This window comes from Pteropus alecto, unplaced genomic scaffold, assembly GCF_000325575.1.
Source record: "Pteropus alecto unplaced genomic scaffold, ASM32557v1 scaffold23, whole genome shotgun sequence".
Taxonomy (NCBI): domain Eukaryota; kingdom Metazoa; phylum Chordata; class Mammalia; order Chiroptera; family Pteropodidae; genus Pteropus; species Pteropus alecto.
In genome coordinates this window covers 4,182,177-4,202,671 of record NW_006435837.1, presented here as the reverse complement: position 1 = coordinate 4,202,671, position 20,495 = coordinate 4,182,177, and the positions used below count along the sequence as shown (strand labels likewise).

General features: G+C 42.9%; 1 protein-coding gene across 3 annotated transcripts in view; it reads right to left on the bottom strand.

The window, feature by feature from the left end:
- The window catches only part of PHKA2 (phosphorylase kinase regulatory subunit alpha 2), a 75,347-nt gene that overhangs the window by 14,209 nt on the left and 40,643 nt on the right, over positions 1–20,495 (bottom strand). For all 3 annotated transcript variants that reach the window (XM_006911627.3, XM_015589182.2, XM_015589184.2), the window contains 10 exons: positions 18,383–18,478; positions 15,032–15,139; positions 13,922–14,000; positions 10,603–10,737; positions 9,812–9,921; positions 8,540–8,684; positions 8,203–8,281; positions 4,795–4,964; positions 3,851–4,027; positions 703–791 (listed from right to left, as the gene is read on the bottom strand). In XM_006911627.3, coding sequence (XP_006911689.1) covers positions 703–791; positions 3,851–4,027; positions 4,795–4,964; positions 8,203–8,281; positions 8,540–8,684; positions 9,812–9,921; positions 10,603–10,737; positions 13,922–14,000; positions 15,032–15,139; positions 18,383–18,478 — 1,188 coding nt within the window. The remainder of the gene's footprint in view (positions 1–702; positions 792–3,850; positions 4,028–4,794; positions 4,965–8,202; positions 8,282–8,539; positions 8,685–9,811; positions 9,922–10,602; positions 10,738–13,921; positions 14,001–15,031; positions 15,140–18,382; positions 18,479–20,495) is intronic.

Here is a 20,495-nt window from a genome sequence, read left to right as displayed (position 1 = left end):
GGGAGCGCCTGGGAGAGGCACAGAGTGGCTGGTCATTTACCCGTGTCTTTTGGCTCGATCATAAGTCATCACTTATCAATACTTATACTTTATACACTTTTCTCTGTATATGTTGTACTTCGATAAAATATTTTTTTGAAAACAAAGCAAACACAAAAAGTACGTGACTTTTAAACAACCAAAAACTGAGCTTAGGTTAAAATATTCTCCAGGAGAAGCTGAATCTTTCTAGTCACGTGGGATAAAATCAACCAGGATTTCCGGATAAAATAACAAATTATGGGAACCAGTCGGGAATACCCTTGGATTTATTCTCCTGAGGAATTTTTTTCTAGTTTTGTATGCTGCTCTGCAAGTAGCCCGTCTTGGCTGGCTGGCACAGACAGGACAGGGCCAGGCAGTGAGCTAGCTTATTTCCTCTGGTGCGACACAGATTCTGAGGAGTAGGCAGAAAGTCAGTAGCCTTTTCCTACATGTAAAACACAAAGGTCTGCATCAAATTCGGTGTGCACACTGACACAAAGCAGATTCCAGACAGCTAAGTCAGGAGTTTCACATCGACACCCAGAACTTCTAACCCTAAAAGTCCTTGATATCAAGAAATATGTTCTTTCTTTTAAGTTTAACCACTTAAAAGAGTTCTTGGGACTATACTATCATCGAAGAACAGTACACTTAAAAAAATGATTCTAAATACTTTACCTTTTTTAGGAGTGGCTGAGGAGAATCAACAAGATTTAGTGATTTACGGTGGGCACTTAGAACTTTAGTTGGCAGAGTCATGGGAACAACTGGAAAACAAAAGAATAAAGAGAATTCTCTTGAAGAGGAGGAAGAATAAAATACTTCTTTTAAGAGGTATGGTGACTACTCCTTATTTAGTATAAACCAACTAAAGGAAAGATTACTTATTTAGTTTAATTTCAACAAGTATTTATCATGTAGCCACATCATGTGCTAAATCTGGAAAGAAGAAATGAGCAAGAGATGGATCTTGATTTAAGGGGCTGAATTTCAATTTTCCGTCTTAGAATTCAGGGAAAATTGCGTAGCATCTTAGGACTGGAAGGAGCCTTAGAAATGATTGAGCCCAACCTCCTTTTCTTTCAGATAAGGAAACTGAGAATCGGAGAGGGTAGACCATTTGTCCAAGGTCACGGGCCTTCTCATAATCAAGGTGTCTGGGCTTCCTGTCCAGTATGTGCTTCACTTTGCCACTGCTGGGCATTAAGGCTTCTGCTTTTAAACTACCTTTGGATGTTAATTATTATCGATATTTATTCATTCAGCCATTTGTGTCTTCCGGGCTATATCATATCATCTTGGGAAAATAGGAAGTTGTCAAGGTAAAGATGAAGCATATTTTAAAGGTATTTATAGACCTCTAGGTTATACTAGTGAATCAAACACACATTTAAATTTCACTTCTGCTCAAACCCCCTCTAACACTATAGGAAAAAAAAATGTTTAAAAAGACAAATTCTCAAGATTAGGGAAAAGGAGAAGACAATAGTAACAACATTTTGGAAGTGAGAAAGCTGACAGACAAAAGATAACTAATTTACCTTACACAAGGCAACCAAACCCCAAGTCTGCAGTAGGGAAAACCAAGAACCAGTCAGATTTACATCAGAGCATCCTCAGAAGTCTCAGGAGCTCGCTATACTATGTACCTCTGCAACTGGAGGTCCCATGGTGTTGTCCAAAATGAGGAAGATGGGGGAGAAGCTGTGTGGGAAGCACTGAGTTCCCTAGATGTCTTCCTCAACTCCACACAGCTTGGCAACTGCCTCGTTCCCTCTGACAGAAGACTAGAGGATTTCTCTGAAGAGGGTAAAAGCGGGGTATCTCTAGAGTGGGGGCTGACTGGCATATGTGAAGGCCTGGGTATACTCCTTAGGGGGAACAAGTAACTGTATAGCTCTAGGCAACCAGACTCTTACCTGTCAAAAAGGAGTCTGTAGACTATCTCTGGGAAATCTGCCCAGCCTACGCCTATGAACCCAACAGCCCCACCTACACACGTGGAGATTCTCATGCATGAGCAGGTAACCAAGCGACACCCTGCACTGAAGGGAAGACTCTAATGTGGAAGACGGAAACTAAAACAAACAGGAAAAATTGACTTGGGGGAAATGGAACCCATTTAGGAAGAAGAAAATGTAAAACAAAACCAAAAAGCCCTGCCATTAATATTCTTAGACTAATAAATTCTATTACATGCATGAAACAAGTACAGACACAATTTAGAGAACAAAGATTGAGAACATGATAGCAAAAGAGAAAAAAAATTGAGGGGGTGGAATGAAAAGTTGAAGTAATTGCCCTCAGAACAGAGTAAAAAATAAAGAAATGGAAGCGGAAGAGAATTGATAAAGACTTCTCTAGGAGGTCAACACGGGCATCATAGGGTACCAGAAAGAGAGAACGAAGAAAATGTAGGAAAGGAAATGAGTCAAGAAATTGTTCAGAAAAATATAAATATCCATACTGAAAAGGCCCACTGAGTACTCAATACTGTGGAGGAAAATACTCCCAGATCAAGGCACATCCCTGACATTCCAGAACCTGGGAACAGAGACTATCCTAAAAACTTTCAAAGAGAAAACAGTTCACATTTGAAGGATCAAAAACCAGAATGGGTTTAGATGTCTCAATAGCAACACTGATAGTAATAAGATAATGAAGCAATGCTTTCAAAATTCTGAAGAAAAATTCCCCTAGATTTTCAATCTAGAATTCTATACCAGCCAAACTCTCAAACGGATATAGGATATTTGTAGATATTTTCAGACTCTCAAGGTCTCAACAATTTTACCTACCACATACTGTCTCTCAGGAAACTACTGGATGTCCCATACCAAAATAGGAGAGTAAGGTGAGAATAGAAAAGTTGAGACACAGAAAACAGGAGAGCTGATGCAGGAGACAATGAAGTCTTAAAGAACTCTCCAGGATGGTAAAGAAAGATCTGAGATAAAACCTATACCGTGGACATGGAGGGCAACCAGGCCAAGAGTGGAAGTGAACTTCAGAAACTAGCAAGTTCAAGGCCATCCTCACCATGCCCTCTTCCATTATACCATTTTTTAACCCACTGAAACTATTTTAGAATGTGTTCTACCAAAAGAATAAATTGAGGAAGGGGAACATGACGGATTCAGGAAACAGGGAACCCAACTGAAGAGATAAGCAAAAGAGATTCCCAGGATGCTGGATATGCAACAGGCTAGAGTTTAATCAGCAAGACAGAAGGAGACTTTTGGACTCTCAGAAAAGTAGTGGAACCGAGAGATTCCTGGATACGATTGACCTTGTGGAAACTTGTATTGTGAGGCCATTGGAAGGTGTAAAAAGGAAGCAGAGCAGATTAAAAGATAGGGCAACTATTACCTTTAAAAAAACAAAAAGTAAAAATGATAATATCATCATAGTATATGATAATGCTCAGTTGGGAGTAGTATTTGCTTACACACAATAACATAAAGAGTGAATACTAATTTAACTAAACTTTAATACAATTACATGGGCAGGTTAGGGGAAGCGACACAGATAAGTGGTCGTTTAAGACAACTAAATCTTCACCCTGTAACATAAAGTCAACAGATGCATGAAGACAGCAGCATACACAATTACTTTAGAAATACGGAGGTATGTAAATGCCAGAAGAAACAACTAAGAGTTGGAAGTGATTGCCTTTAAGGAGGACTGGGGGCAATGGGAAGTGGAGGGGTAAGGCAGGAAACATCTGCATTTTGCTGTCTTTTAGGATTCTTTGATTTTTAAATTATGCTCATGCAGTACTTTGATAAAATAAGTTATTTTAACAGGCATAAAAGAGTTAACATACATGGAAATTCCAAACCCTTTGCTTTCGCCATTAAGGAAAGTATATCCCGAGTGGAGTGGATGGCACTGAAAACATGGCTGTCTTCCGAAGTCTTCTTACAAAGAGGGGGCAGATAGCACTTCGAGGATGTGCTCTGCAGGAGGTGATTGATATACTGGTCAAGTTCATCCTGGCTTTCTGTAATTGGACAGGTAGATAAAAGAGCCGATGAAAACAAGCTGTGGAAATATTCTAAAGGCATAACAGTGATTGTGTGTAGCGCACAATACTGAGTAAATTTAGTGGAAGACAACATTTTGATATAGATATTTGCGCTCCCACCCCACCCCTGGAAAATATAAAGATATTTACATAAATATGTGTGTTTATAAAGTTACTGTTTGGAAAAACTTCATCTAGGAAAAGAAAATACAGGTGAATAGTGTTTATATCACATCATCATAAAAGAAACTGAATATGTAAGACAACCTGAGGGCCGGCAGCCGACATCTTTTCAACTTGTCATGAGTGAGCTAAGCATTATGGAACCGCCAGCCCCAATCTCAAGTACTATCTACAAGTAAAAAATAGGTCACCTATTCAGTTTGAGAAATGTTATATACATAGGATTTCAACACTCATATCTAACCAATCCTAGATTATTCTACCATTCCTTTACAAATGCAATCAGTGTGTTTCTGTCTTTAGGATATATTTTGTGAAAAGTACTTATTACTAAAACTCTTTGTCCTTCTAGGTTTAAAAAAGCCTCACTTTTGCAGTTGAGGCTTTTAAACTGCCATTTTATTCACTTTAATGCATTCGAGTTTCCAAAGCCTCTTTTTTGTTATGTTAATTACCAGTCATTTTCTGTGCTTGAGTCTTAGGGCAATTTTATCACAATGCCAAGGTTTCAATAAAATCAATGAACCGCCTGCAAAGGCATTCCTAGCTATATAATATACCTTGATTGTAGGTGTCTTCCAAATATCCTCCCAGCTCTGAGTCACTATCAGGACTGAAGTTCTCTTCGCTGTCATCATCAAACAACTTCTCATCGCAGTCTGGATCAAGGAAGGTCAGATACGTGTAGAAAGATGTGGTGAGAAATTCCGAAAGGCTCCCTAATTTTACTCTGCCAAGGAGACATTATGTTAGAGATATAGATGCATGTGGACAAACTTCCACCGTGAATCATGGAGAGACTTTTCAACAACCAGGTGGTGCTTCTGCCAGTATCAATAAATACATCACTTAGCAGTAGTCAGCCAAGAAATTGAAATGAAAAATTCAATAGCGAGTATTAAGTAGAAGCACACAGCATATTAAAAGCCGAAATGAATCACACTGATTTCTTACTTCCGAACCCAACACAAATAGAAGTCTATTTTACCAAATCAAACCAAGTTTTACAAAACATATTGAGTGAACCACTTTTAACAGAACCAAGCTTTAGGGGATTTTTGCCCTAAAATGACTGGACCAGAATAAAACCATAAGCGATGACTGATTGGGTGCATTCGTGCCATGGTTTATGAGTTCCTACCACACCACGTGGTCACACAGGCACAGGTAAGCACATCTCAGAGCCCAAGTTCTCTCTAGAAGGAATGAGAAGGGCGGGCCACTCCCCCCTCCCCCATCAGAGTAGACACCCAGCGTGGCCCTAGTATATCATCAGGCTGGTAAAAGCTCTGCTGAAAACCGGGAGCTGGGTTTGGCAGCGTGGGGTCTGACTGCAGAGGCAGCAGCCTCCCGAGTTCTGCAGGTCCATCCCCGGGTTTGGGGAGTATGTGGGATGTCCACCCTATAGAAAGAAAGCCTGCTCTGTGTGCTTCTTGAAATGTTAGATTTGGAGGCAGAAACGGCTGAGAGAAATGTTTGAGGAGTAAACTAAAGAGAGGATGCAAATGAATTCACAGGTGCTTGAGCTTCAATGAGCAAATGGACTATACATCATAAACATGGCCCAAGGGCAAGGAGGGACCGTTTAGGCATCTTTCATAGTATTTATGTCCTGATGCTCCTTCCTAGCCTCCCCTCCCCCAAGGAGCTCACAAAATTCATCTACGAAGTGGGCAGGACATCGACATTGCCGTCCCCACACAGGCCAGCTGGCCAGGGAGGTGCAGGGCTGCAGCCTTCCCTGGGCTGCAGGGGCCTCTGCCACCATCCGGTCTCTGAAACACTTGTCTCCATGTGTGTCTGAATCAGGAGATTGTGGTCTCCCCTGCCATGTACCTCAGAGCACAGCCCAGCCTCTTTGTAATAACTCCCCACCTCCCAATCCCCAGGGCCTTTCTAGTGACATTTTCGTCCTGAGGTTGGGGAACAGGAGGTTAAGGTGGAGCATGGAAGAAAGACAATGGAGAGCCTCCCTTTGATGAAGTTGAAAGAAGTCAGGTCAAAGGTAGAAAGGCAGTAATTTAAAAAAGACTTCTGATAGCAAGCTACCCCAGATGGGTCCCAAAGCATAGACTGGTATTTAGGGTGAGTTCAGCTTTTTAAAGACCCTCAGGCCCAAAGAAAAAGGTAAAATGAGATTCAGTTGTAACTATCAAGAACTTGGTTTAGGAAAGGTAGCCCATGGAGCCTAGGTGTTCCTGTTTCGCCCCCTAGTTCTCTGAATCTTTGTCTGCCATACTCTACTAACGGGAGGCCCTCCTGATTCCTGCAAGCGCTTGGTCAGTTCTGCACGGTGGTTAGAGCCTGGTTTCTGGACTCACACAGAGCTTCTGCACCTATTCGTCCTGTGCTCTGGCTCTCTGTGGCTACAGCTACTTGTCTGTGAAATGGGAAATACAGACCACGTGACCAAGTGAAGACTAAATGGGGCAATCCATATAAAGCAACAAAGAACACTGTAAGTGTGCGATTAACTGCAGACAGTGTCCTTTTGACAACAATTCGATTTCAATTAAAGTTTATTTTGAAAAACAATTATGGGTGTATGGTATTTTCTCTCGGTTATGATGCCCTACACCAGGTGGTAACTTATCCAAACTGGAGGTGAAATGTATAAAAGTGAGCGTCAACTGCAGTTATGGCGCCAGTGCTGGAAATGTAGATGGCAAAGTGCTGGGGACGGTCTGACACTCCTGAAAGAGGCCAGAAGGAGCTCGGAGGGAGGGTCATTTCAAGTCAATAGCAAAACCCACAGCAAGCTCTGTGAGCAGAGGTGCCAACCCAAGCACCTAGAAATAAAGCGACTCAACCCTGAGGACATCAGGCTACATGAAATAAGTCAGTCACAAAAAGAACAATACTGGATGAATCCACTTAGATGAAATACCTAGAGACAGAAAGGAAAAGGGTGGTTGCCAGGAGCCGAGGGCAGGGGAAATGGAGAGTTGTTCAATGGGTACAGAGTTTCAGTTTTGCAAGATGAGAAGAGATCTGGAGATTAGTTACACAACAAAGTGAATGTACTTAACACTACTGAACTGTACACTTTAAGATGCTGAAGATGGTAAATTTTACGTTACATGCAATTTATCACAATTTGAAGATTTTTTTTTTTTTTAAATTTTGGTGCGGGAGGATGTGAGAGGAAGGGCTGAATTCAAGGCCCAAACACTTTTAGCAAATGGCATTCCATCCGGGACCAAATGGAAGCCTTCCCAAGCCTGGGAACGGCCACGCCTCACTACAGGCTGCCTGCACAGTGAGGTTGTCCTTGGGGCTCTCTTGGCATATTCTAGGGGATTCAGAGAGATCACAGCATAGCTGCTACAGGGAAAACCTCTGTCTTGGGACAGTCAGAAGGTACAAAAATGGAAGGGGTTTTCCTGGGTGGTGAGCCCCCTATCGCTCAAGGTGCTCGACCGTAATACCTGGGAGTGTCTGCCATACTGTGAGTCTACAAACTGGAATGGGTATCATTCCACTGAGAACGAGAGGACAGTGGTCTAGGCAGGCCCATTCAGGTCCTCTGCTCTGAGGGCCACTAAGGAATTTGTAAAGTTCTATGAATTATTCTTAAGGCAATAGCACATTCATGTCAATTCAAGGAGCGTTTATTGAGCACCCGCTAGATCCTAGGCACTGGATGTTTTCTTCCATGCCTTTTACCAGAAACAGACACAGCATTCCACACATGCCATCTAAGAATGCCAGTTCAGAGGAATTGATATGTTTACGTCTCTATGCCCCAGGTCCTGGTGCCCATGAAATCTTCACTAACACCCACCAAATGCTGCTTTAGAGATGATTCCAGTTTCACTAGGTGACCGGATTAGATAAGTTTTAACTTCCTTTTTATTCTAAACTGCCATGCTGCTATGTTCAGCAAGTGATATGAAAGAGTGGGAGAAGGTCAGCAAAAGACTTTAAGAAAGACCGTTACTTTCATTTTTAAAAACATCATAAATTACCTAGCTCCTCCAAAATATCCATCCTCTAGTTTTCTAATTGTAGAAAGCACTGCAGAATGAATGTCTGAGCCATCATTTACTAAGGGGGAAAAAAAGATGAATTAGTTTACTTAAACTGGGAATACTTTTGGGGGGAGAGCATGCACTGAAATGTTTTCATCACCACGATCTAATTAAAACACGTATGTCATAGTAGATTCTTGAGCTAAGAAACCGTACTACTGAGAACCACTTTCAGTGTTTAGCTCTGTCCATGGGAGCCATTTTAAACATTTTGAAAAGGGGCCAAATCTCAACAGTGGGACATAAATCAGTCAGATCAAGTTTATGGAGTTACTGAGCATGGTGTTGGTGATGGGGAAGGTGAGCGTGGGTCTGCCCGTCATCCTCCAGCAGGTGCACAGGTAGGCCAGTTCGATTCTCAGCATCTCCACGATCATCTCGTTGTCCAGGGCTAGGTAGAAGTGATGCTGGTCGGTGAACTGCAAGTTAGAATGGGCCGAGTAAAAGGCCGTCCTTCACTTTCCTCGACACAACCCCAGCTGTCGTTCGGGGCAGCACTAATCCTTACGTTACTTTTCTGGAGAAGAGGCTCGATCCTGGCTCTAATCCGCCCATTATAGGGCTCTCCTCGCAATCAGACAAATCGACCTGTCGCCTGCCCAGGAAGGGAAAGGGGCATGGCTAGATCTATTTACAGCTCCTCAGATGAGGATTTAAGCAACTGGCCTAATCCTGCTGTCTCCGAAAGGAAATCAATAACTCCTTAATTCGTACTCCTCCAGGGCTGCTGGGCTCAGAGATGCTTTCCAAGTGAGGGCACTGAGAGCAGCTGAGATGTGGAGACTGTGTTCACCTGATTGATGGCCTGGTTAATGTGAACTAAAGACACTGTCGCCTGATGTCAATAAAAATCAAATTGTTCTCCTGGCCTCTAGACTAGTCCATGCTCAGTCCATGCTCTGGTCTGAAATTTGTTATGAAAGGAAGTAACTCACAAGCTTTAAGTGAATAGTGTAGGGTGGGGTGAAAAAGAGCACCTTGGGGCTATTGACTCATAATTCACTGTGTGCCCAGGCAGTGGGCTGGCTGTGTCCCACATTGACCAAGTGACCCCACAGTTGGTCTTCCTAGCTGCCCAAATGGATGAAAAACGTTTGCTTTGGGATCCACAGGACTAGTTTCCTTTGGAAATAAAAACTCTGAAGAAAAGTTCTATAATCGATATATGCAAGATCCTGTCAAGGGGACTAGGGCCTGAAAATCAGACTGGCTGTGTGTTACGTAGAGGGTCTGATGACAACCTAAGCAAAGGTGAGAGACTATTGTGATTAGGGGCACAAGGACTGGGAATCAAGTAATATGTCACTAGAAAATTTGTAAAGCGGTGTGAATTTCACTACTACTCATGACTGGAAGTCACGACACACTCAATTTGAGTCAAGCCATTTACTGAGCACCTACTATGAGTAAAGAATTGTACTAGGTATCAGGTATCATTTGAACATATGCATGCATTCTGCCACATTCAAAGTAGCTCACCAGACAGAAAAGACAGCTTAATGAAAGGATGCTTCTTATTAGTTTGCTACTGGCTTGCTCTTCTCACCTGGGGTGTGAAAGTAAAGATTTGGTTCCTAATCACATATAGTTTAGATGTTCCAAGGACGCCGATGTGCCGATATGGTCGCCCACTCAATTTCATATTCTTATTCCGTCCTATTTGAAAATAAAAGAGAAACGAGTTCGAGCAAATATAGTAACATCTAATCCAAGTGACTTTGGGTAAGACTGAACTTATTTTTATGTTAAATAACTCACTGTTTTTTAAATATCATTATCCTTCTTTATAGGGACAAGGATGAATTAAAAACAAATCCCACCCCCTTCTTTTCATGCGTGTATACAAACAGCATCTGGTTCACCATCTATACGGAATAAAACTATTAAAAGAACTTTATTAATGTTTACTTTTAATTTATTTAGTATTTATTTAGCCATAACACTAAACAAAGTCGGATTTTAGAAAAAGTAAAGAGAACCCCGTCCCATTTTAATGGACAAATGAGCATTTTCCAAGACTATAGATAAAAATTAGAAATATTATCAAGACACAAACGACTGTTCCAATTGTGAATTTTCAAAGGTGGCTGCTTATTTTACAACAGATCTGGTAAATCGCACAGCCAAGCTACGGTGGGCGACAGACACGTACTGAACTGGCACGAGGAGAACATGCTTGCGTGCACATTCCTCTTCACATCGAAACGGTAAGACCATCTGCTTTACTGCTTTGCCCAATTCTTTAGAATTTACACACACCACAGTCTCCCCCAGACCCAAAACCTAGAACCAAGATGCCCCCTTGCCAAAAAGACCCCGTGATTTCCCCAAACCTACCAAGCTTAGCATATATGTGACTGAGGATCCGGCCTGGTTGGACTCGGATTGGGTGAATGTCAGCAATACTCTGGACATCCATCCCATGCTTCTTCAACAACTCTTTAATGTGGTTGTTTTCTGCCAGAACAGTAACTGCAAACAAGAAGAATATAGAATCTGCATTAGATTGTGGCCTTTGTCTCTTCACGAGTTTGCAGCATTTACCGATCTCTTCATTGGCCTATGATACACACATTAGCATGCTCTCCATGCAATGGGTGGCTTTTAAAACAGCGCCTGTACTGCTTGCTGCTCTTCCTAGTTCTCTCTGGCCCTGCCTCCCCTCAACACCCATGATACATACTTATCGAGAACCCACAATGTACAAGACAGTCTGATAAAAGACTTCTAGAAATGGTCTTCAAGAGGTCCCAGGCCGAATTATCCCATTTCAAATGAAGTCTTGCCTCCCTCTGGGTCTACATTTATTCTACATCTGTTTTATATTCTTTTCGCATGGGACCAGGAGTGGAAACAGCTCCACATGGAGGACCCAGAGGAAGCCCGTGTCCCTGCTCCCAAAGCACAGGAAAGAGGAGCATATGCCAGCAGGGGAGCTCTGACAAAGGGGGAGGATTTTCCTCCGGGGAGAAGGGACAGTGGGCCTGTTAGTGGGCTGCTGGTTGTACTGGGGCAGCCTGGCCTGCCTGGAAACACAGCACAGGGCCCTGCTGGTGAAGAAAAGCCACCCCAAAGCCAGGCCTTGTACCCCCAGTGGGCTGGCCTGGGCCCTATCTCCAGTAGGTGAGGCTGGGCATCTGGTTCTACAGCAGGCAGGGAGCTCAGAGTGTCTGGGACATGGGGGTGTGTGTGGGGAGGACTAAGACCCCTAGACCACTGAAATCAGTATTGCTGGCTTTTAAGAGAAGAGACAGTGCTTTGACAAAGAAAAGGAGTCTGGGAGGGGACTGGAGAAGGGGAGTTTCAGCCATAGAGAGTGGCTGGTGCTGTATCCACCTGCAGCAGAGCCCGCTGGGAACTGGAGGGTCTTAGGGCTGTGCTCGGGCTGGAGGAAGAAGACTCAATTACTGCTAAGGTAGCCCCCGCTGAGCCCCACCATTGTACCCACAGGCTGGTGGTACCTGAACAATACACATAAATGCCATTGAAACCTGAATGTCACCTCCTTATATTTACATAGCATGTGATGCTTTTTCAAAGTATTTTAATATCTATGATCTCATCTGAGCTTTACAACAGGCCCTCAGGGGAAGACTTGCATGCTTAACTGGCCAGCTGTACCTGAACAGGGATTGGAAGCTGATGCCCCCAGGCCTCCAGCAAATGGGAACATCAGCCATGCAGGACTGGGTGGGTGGCTTCTCTTAACACCTGTCTTTTCTATGTGGTGACAGAAAGAAATCTAAGTATGGAAGTGAACACACAGTGTAAATATATATATGTCTTATTGTTAAAGTGTAGAGCTGAAACTTATTGGATTTCATTAACCAATGTCATCATAAAAAAATTAATTAATTTAAAAAAATCTGTCTTTTCTAAAACTTCTAATACCATACAGAGATCCACATACATCAGAGCCACACAGTGGTCACGCTCTGTCTTTTATAAGCGTGGTTTCACTGAGACCTGTGAGTCTCATGATCTGATACAGCCATATGTGGAGAAGTTTCTGAAACTGTACTTCCCCTTCCTCTAGGCCAGGTCCTCTAATGCTTTCTACTCTGTTCTATTTTAGTATAGTCACGTGCTGCTTACCAACAGGGATACATTCTGATAAATGCATCATTAGGCGACTTTATCATCATGCAAACATAGAGTGTGCTTACACAAGCCTAGGTTGCATAGCCTACTGCTGTAATTGTACGTGCTATATTTTTAATATGAGTGGCAGTGCAGTAGGTTTGTTTACACCAGCATCTCCACAGACACGTGAGTAATGCATTGCGCTATGACATTATAACAGTTATGCCATCACTAGGCGATAGGAATTTTTCAGCTCTATTATAATCTTACGGGACCACTGTTGTATGTGGTCCATTGCTGACTGAAATGTTAGGCGGTGCATGACTGCATATTAAAAAAAAAATGCTGCTCAGGACTCATCAACATATCCCAGCCTGCATTTAGAAAAGCTGCCTTGTGCAGCATGGGCTCTGGTTAAGTGCAGACACTGTGGAGTCAGGCTAGATCAGTCCGCCTGAACATCGGAACTGGGTTTGCACCTCTGGCTTCCAGCTGTGGGTCCTCGGGTGAATAAGTTAACTGCTAAGCCTCATGTGTAAGATGACGATGATAATCATAATCATCACAATTTCTGCCTGATCAGAATGTTGTGACATTTGGGTATATCTCGCGGAGGGCCTGGCTCACGGTATCGACCAAGTGGTGTCCTACAGGCCTCTCGCTGCATCACAGACAGGTGCAGCGAAATGAGTCTGTGGCCACAAAGAAGGTTGCCTTTCACTGGTTTAATAATCGTTTTTAATGCATTGAGTGCATGTGTGTCAATCAATGTAGAAGCTACAAGAATGGCATGGGACTTGTCCTTAAGAAATGTACAGTGTCATTTAGAGGAAATAAGGTATCAACATGATGTGCTCTGGTATCGGCTGGTATGTAAGCTGCTCTATGTGGCACGTGAGCTCCTCAGGAGTCCTTCCCAGGAGGAAAGTAGGGAGAGGAAATGGCGAGCTGGGTGCATACCAGGCTGCGCCCCATGCTGAGAGCTTCTGCCATGGCAATGTCAGTTCGTCTCAGGCTCCCCTGTGAGGAGGCATCAGTCATGACAACCCGGAGGCACAGAGAGGCAAAGTCACGTGGCTAGGTAGAGCCAGTGCCTCAGCAGCCCAAGCTGGCCTTTCGCCTCTCCGGAAGAGGTGTTGGCTGGAGAGGAGGGGAGGCAGGTGGAGGCAGGTGAAAACATGAGCCTGCAGCTCTGGAAGGCAGTCAGACCTCAGAGGGAAGAATGAATAAACCCTCCCTAGGGTTCTGCATTTTCACCAGGCTCTTGTTCTACTTCTTGAAAAATGGCAGTTATGAAAAACGATGCTCAATGAATCACTTGTGCGCTGACTGCAATCTAGGTTTAGATTCAAAAAAATAATTCCTTTGTCGAAAATAATTTTGCAATTAGGAAGACTATTGTTGCCTTTGGGAGCTACTGAATTATAGAAGGTATTTCACAGAATTGATATACACTAAAGCATACATCCATATATCCTTTTTAAAAATTAAATAGGAAACTAGAGAACAATTTACATTAAAAATAACATGGGTTGTACAAAGTTAAATACGAATAGTAAACATGCTCACAAACCTTGTACTACGACATCAGGTTTGACGGAGGTGGAAAATCTTCTATTTAAGGGATCAATTTCACCAGTGGCAAGAAATCCCTAAGAAAAGAGGAGCATTACTGCTATGAAATACTAATTAACTAAAATTTCACCTTAAACCTGTTTGAAAATGACATATCCGGGGGCTTGGCTCGAAATATTCAGTATTTGACCCCTCTAGATGTTTCAAGTCAATTGCTTATTTCCTCCGAAACACAGTATACAATTAGACAACCCCTGATAAATGTATTGCGTCTTCAGCACCTGGCTCTGCAGGGCTAGTGAAATATGCCACCTTGTGTGAGTGAAAAGAACAACGGTAACTAACGGCTTCTAGAGCCCTCACTCCATGCTCGGTATGTGCACTGTCACATGCAGGCCTCCTAGCAGGCGGGCACTACCGTTATCACCATTTCATAGGTGGGAAAATCAAGGTAATGTGCTTAAGGTGAGTGGCAGAGTGGGGACTTGGTCCAGGGCTGACTGACCTGAAACACAAAGCTCCCCTCCCTGCTTGAATATAGATCTCCTCACATTTTCTATAAGTGGTCAGAGCCCTAAGAGAGGGGACCGAGGTGCTCTGGAAGATCTGAGGCGGAACTGGACCTAATGCTGGGCCCGGAAGAAGGCCTTCTCATTGAAGAGGAAGAAACGGCAGCAGTTATTCTTTCCCATGTCACTGATACCGAAATCAGAGCTGGAAAGTATCGTAGAGATGATCAAATCCAACCTCTTTACTTCACAAACAAACTGAGGCCCGGAGAGGTTAAGAGCACTGCCCGCGGAGACAGAGCTAGTCAGAGGCAGGGCTAGGTTTCCAAAAGAGATACATGCGTTTTCCCTGCTAATATGACAGAAGTATAAGACTCCCCAGCCCCAAGGAAATGACCATTAAATTGGGGAGATGATCATACTCACGAAACAACTCCTTCACCTCAGCACCTATAGCTCCTAAGGGCCACTTGTGCCCCGTACACCCCATGCAGCTGACTTTAAAGCCGCAGAGATGCCAAAGACAATCACAGCCGCACTGGGCAGAGAGCCCCTGTGCTTTTCCAGTGTCCCATCTGTGAAGTCCCCTAGCACCCTACCTCTGCCAACAGCGAGCTGAGGATGTACAAGGACTGACCCCACAGATGGGGCAGCTTCCCCAGAGGAATTCTGTCCACCGTGTGAGGATTCTTATACTCTTCATCTACCTGGCAAAAAGAAAAAAACCCAAAGTCAGACTGTCAGGATAAAAAGGCTCACGTCACTGTATAGTGGAGAGTATACTGAGGATTTACAAAATGCTACTCATTCGCTCCTCCAGACCAAAATTCTGTGAGAGAGCTGGGAAAGGGAGGCCTATGAGGCTAAACCCTTGTGCAAGGGGCTGCACAGGAAGCAGCAGAGGTGGAATTCAAATCTAGGCCTAGTTCCAGGCCAGTGCTCTGCCCACAAGCACACTGATGGCAAAAGGCAGAGATGGACATTGGAAGCCTGGCTTGCCTTCTTTGAGCACAGCTCTGGACAACAAGAAGTTCCATAACTCATGCTTACATCCAGCTGTATTATGGGTGCAATCATTTAAACATCAGCTTATGGCCATGGCAGTGGATCCCTGGATGCTAAGTCAGCTTTCTTCCATCTTGCTATCCCCAGGGGTTCATAAACTCTGTGTGCTTATGCAAAGAAACTGCCAGAAGGTGGCACTATTTATTGAGGAAAAGCAATTGTACTATTAGATTATGAATTTTCCGTCAAGGATGCAAAAAGCTGAATCTGCTGGGGCCTTGTGCAGTTCTCTTTCCGATGGACAGAGCTGGCTATGCATTGCAAAAGTTAGTTTGCAACTTCCTCTGTTGTAAACTCCACGCTGACCTTTGGGGTTTTAGTTATGATGTTTTTGGGGGTATGGTTAGTGACCACTTTTCTCCTCCAGAAGACAGCCCATCAAAGGAAATAGGAAACACATCCTTCTTCGAAGGGGAAAATCACGCCATGACGGGAGTCATTCTCTGCTTGTGGCTTAATCAGTGACGTTATTAATATATTTAGAAAATTTTTTTAAATTCGCTTAGTAGTAAACATTAAGAAAGCCTAAGCTCATAAACTAAAGAGAATTAAACATCGCTAGTAATCAAATAATCAAATAGAATAGTGTGGGAGGAGATTCTCCAAAATGTCAGCGTGGTTATCTTTGTGTAGTAAGATTAAAGATAAATACTACTTCTTTATACAAAATCCTGGATGTTTTACAGTGTGCAGGATTACTGTTACAATCAGACTGTATGTTAAAGCTATTTGAAATGTAAGTAGTGTTCAGAAAGACTGCAAAGATCTAAGATGAGAAATAATCAATGCAAAGAACACAAGGCAGACAAGGAGTCCAGATCAAAAGACAGCCTGGCTCTGCCCTCCTGCCACCCATGGGCTGACTCCTGCCTCCCTGTGGTGGCATCCCTCTGCCTCTCTCTACCCTCGTCCTTTTGATCTGCCTGCAGTTTCTCTAGTGCACCAGGCCTTTGCTGCCATCACTCTTGTGTCTGTCCTCTGTCCCCCGGACTGGCTCCTCCGACCCCCATTCGCCTGCAAGCTCGAAGAGGAAGAGCTGGCATTGTAACCCGTTTGTGCCCCAGCACCTAGCCTGGTGCCTGGCCCAGAGCAGCTGCTTGATGCCCATTTGCTGGGCACATTGCATTAGTCTCAAGCTGTCCAATGGAGGCCCGTGTGGATGGTGGCACCTTGTACATGGTGGCGCCTTGTACAAGCATGTCTGGCTGAGGAAGTGAGTAAGGTTGAAATCCAGGCTGGATGCTACCTTGGCCTGCGGCTACAGCCATTCTAAGGATGAGGCCCTTTTCCTATTATGCACAAAGGTGCCATATGGGTCTGGGTAGCCCTGTCTGCAGTGGTTTCTACATGTCACTGATGTGACGAGTGAACCTTCTCAGCTGTCTTCTGGAAGCATCCAACATAAACTGTGGTCTACATAAAATAGTGTTCTAAATTGGTGCCTAGCTTACATGTAAATCCATTGGATAAAGGAGGATGTTGCCACGACAAGTAGAAACCCAAAGGTCAGCGTGGAGTTTAGAAAAGAAAAAGTTGCAGAGTAACTTTTTATAATGTGTAGCCAGCACTGTTCATCCAAAAGAAAAGTATCACGCAGCATTTAGTAGTCAGGAAAATGCGCTTTTTAGTAGAACACAGATGGATGGTTATTCTCTACCATAAAATAGGTAAAATATCCCTGAAGTCATTTATTTTCCCTTGCTCTGCTTCCAGGGTCCAAATGATCTCCCATTACTAATTTTGTTTTGCCAAATGACTCAGTACTAGAAAAGAGGCAACCTGAAAAAGTAGTTGCTAAAAAATAACTATCCAGCCCCCACTGTCAGCCCTTTACCACCAACACGTACACTTCACACATAGTAAAATAAATACATTTGCAGGAAATCTAGGTCTCTGACACTTAGAGAGCAAAGAGCTCCTATAGACAACATGGCCTGATCTGTAGTGAGGGACTCTCCATCACTTGAAGATGTATCATCCATTAGGAGGCAGTGGAGGGTTGTGGGGGAGGCACTGAATCTGGGGTGTGGTCCCAGGCAGAATCCAGTGCTATCTGAGCCCTGACAGGTTCAAGAACCACTTTGGGTGGAGGCACGCAATTTCAGAGGCCCTACCAGTCCCCTGACCATGTGCCTGTGGGCCCGATTCAACCACGGAACTCTTAAACCAAAGCTGTGGCATGACAGCTTCTGCTGGGTTACCGTCTCCTGAAGGCCCTGTCAATTGTGGAGAAGATGCTGTTCTCTGAAGTCTCTTCCTCCACAAATGCAACAAGAAGCTCTGAAGCAATAGGAACATCTGAAGGACAAATTGTCTTGAATCAAGAATTCTTTTCTTCTAAACATGAGACATGTATAGGGAAGTGTTCTCACCAAGATGTATAGGTCCATCCATAGTCGCCCAATTTAGTAACTGGATAGGATGAAACTATCTTTGGGGCATCTTTCTGGAACTGGCCAGTTTCTCTCTCCTTGATACAGAATGGCTTCTAAGTGATTACTCAAGCTCTAGGCGTGGGAATGGCTTGACTCAAAGGAAGAGACTCTCAACTATTTCCACACATCTCTCACCCTTCCCCAGGGAGATTCTGCCTGGTTTCTTCTGTGGAAGTGTGTGAGAACCTAGTACCCAACAGTGTTTCATGCTTTGGGGGGCTCATTTGGCCTTGGGCTCAGGTGATAAACAGGTATCCTTTGAAGGTCCCTTGGGCACCCCTGGTCAAGCATGGCTCCTAAGCCATAACTCCTGTGAAAGACAGGAGCACTACCGAAGGCTTTACAATCCACTTCTCTTGGAGAAAAAGTATTAGGTCTGGAAGGGAGATGAAAAATACCAAAAGGCCAAGCACCAACTTGCTTTGCTCCTGATAAGCAGTGCCTGCTTACCTTGTTAGGTGGGATGGCATAGAGTTCTGGCAGCAGGTGGATCCCGTTCTTGCCCCTGATCAATATTCCCTCCAGGGCCTCTCGGTATTCTTGGACCTGAAAAATAGTCCCATCCCCCATGGTATGAAAGAGGGGTCCCTAATGCTGTACTGGCAGTGCAACATAGAAAAACAGCTCTCTTGGCAACAGATTAGAAGTAGGACACGGGGCCAAGAAATACACAAATACCCTCAGCTCAAGGAGTATAAGAGGAACTGGGACTCTTACTGACGGCGAATGTAAAAAGAAGCTAAATGCAACTGATTTCTTCTGTGTTGTCTATAGCTCATGATTTAAACATGTCACTCTTCTCACATATTTCAATTTTGTCTCACCAGCTAGACTAAAAGCTTCTTGAAGTGGAGGCCAGATCTTAAGCAGCATATCCTATTTCCACCTAACAGTAGTTTTCCACTTAAAAGGCCCAAGAAATTTATTTATTGCTTAAGAAATATTTGCTGAACGAATCTGATGTGAGAGAAAGCAAGTATATGTACTATGATACATGTACCCCGATTCTTAGTATGCACTACTCAATATAATAAAAGCTGTTGATGTAAACATTTCCATTAAATTGAAAAGGTAGTGATACAAACCTATGTATTAAAAGGAAAAAGAAGAAAGGGAAAAAACCTGTAATCAGCTACACAGCTATTTAACACATTCTGTGTTTGGAGATCCCAGTCAAATGTCTTTCAGATCTCATTTTCTTTTCTTTTGAAATTCATGGTGAGTGAGGCATGACCAGGGGTGTGTCATTTTTTAAAATGTCATTAGGCAGCAAGAAGAAGAAATAGCATAAGTGTAAGGGTAGTAAATTCTGTGAGACCTAGAGAATAAGGTACTAATAAGCATGGTCTTTTTTGTCTCCTTAGCTTTTTTGTTGTGTCTGATTATTGTCAAGCTTGTTCAAAATTTAAATTCCAACTCCAGCCTTTTGAGACTTTTCAGTTCTGGTATAAAAAGACAGAAAATATAAGGCCCAAGATAATCACTAAAGAATCAACAATGTCAAAATCTATGGGACACAGCTAAAAGTAGTCCTAAGAGGGAAATTCATAGCAATACAGGCCTGCCTCAAGAAATAAGAAAAAGCTCAAATAAGCAATCTAACCTTACACTTAAAAAACTAGAAAAAGAACAACAAACAAAGGCCAAAGTGAGTAGAAGGAAGGAAATAATAAAGATCAGAGCAGAAATAAATGAAAAAGAGTCTACAAAAACAATACGAATGATTAATGAAACCAAGAGTTGGTTCTTCAAAGGGATAAACAAAATTCATAAACCCTTAACCAGACTCATCAATGAAGAAAGAAAGAGAACTCAAATAAATAAAATCAGAAATGAAAGAGGAGAAATAACTATGGACTCCACAGAAATACAAAGGATCATGAGAAAATACTATGAGCAATTATACGCCAACAAATTGGACAATTTGGATGAAATGGATACATTCCTAGAAACATACAATCTCCCAAGACTGAGTCAAGAAGAAACAGAAAATTTGAACTGAGTGATTACCACCAATGAAATGGAATCCGTAATCAAAAAACTCCTTCCCCCACAAAAAAAGTCCTGGACCAGATGGTTTCATAGGCGAATTTTATCAAACATTCAAAGAAGAATTAACACTTATTCCTCTCAAACTATTCCAAAAAATTCAAGAAAAGGGAAGGCTTCCTAATTCCTTTTATGAGGCCACCAGCACCTTGATCGCAAAACCAGACAAAGACATTTCAAAAAAAGGAAACTATAGGCCAATCTCTCTTATGAACATTGATGCAAAAATCCTCAACAAAATATTAGCAAACTGAATTCAGCAATACATTCAAATATTAGACACCATGATCAAGTTGGATTTATGCCTGGGATGCAAGGTTGGTACAATATCTGCAAATTAATTAATGTGATACACCACATTAACAAATCGAAAGATAAAAATCATATGATTATATCCATAGATGCAGAAAAAATGCTCAACAAAATCCAGCATCTATTTATGATAGAAACTCTCAGCAAAGTCAGAATAGAGGGAACATACCTCAACATGTTAAAGGCCATATATGACAAACAT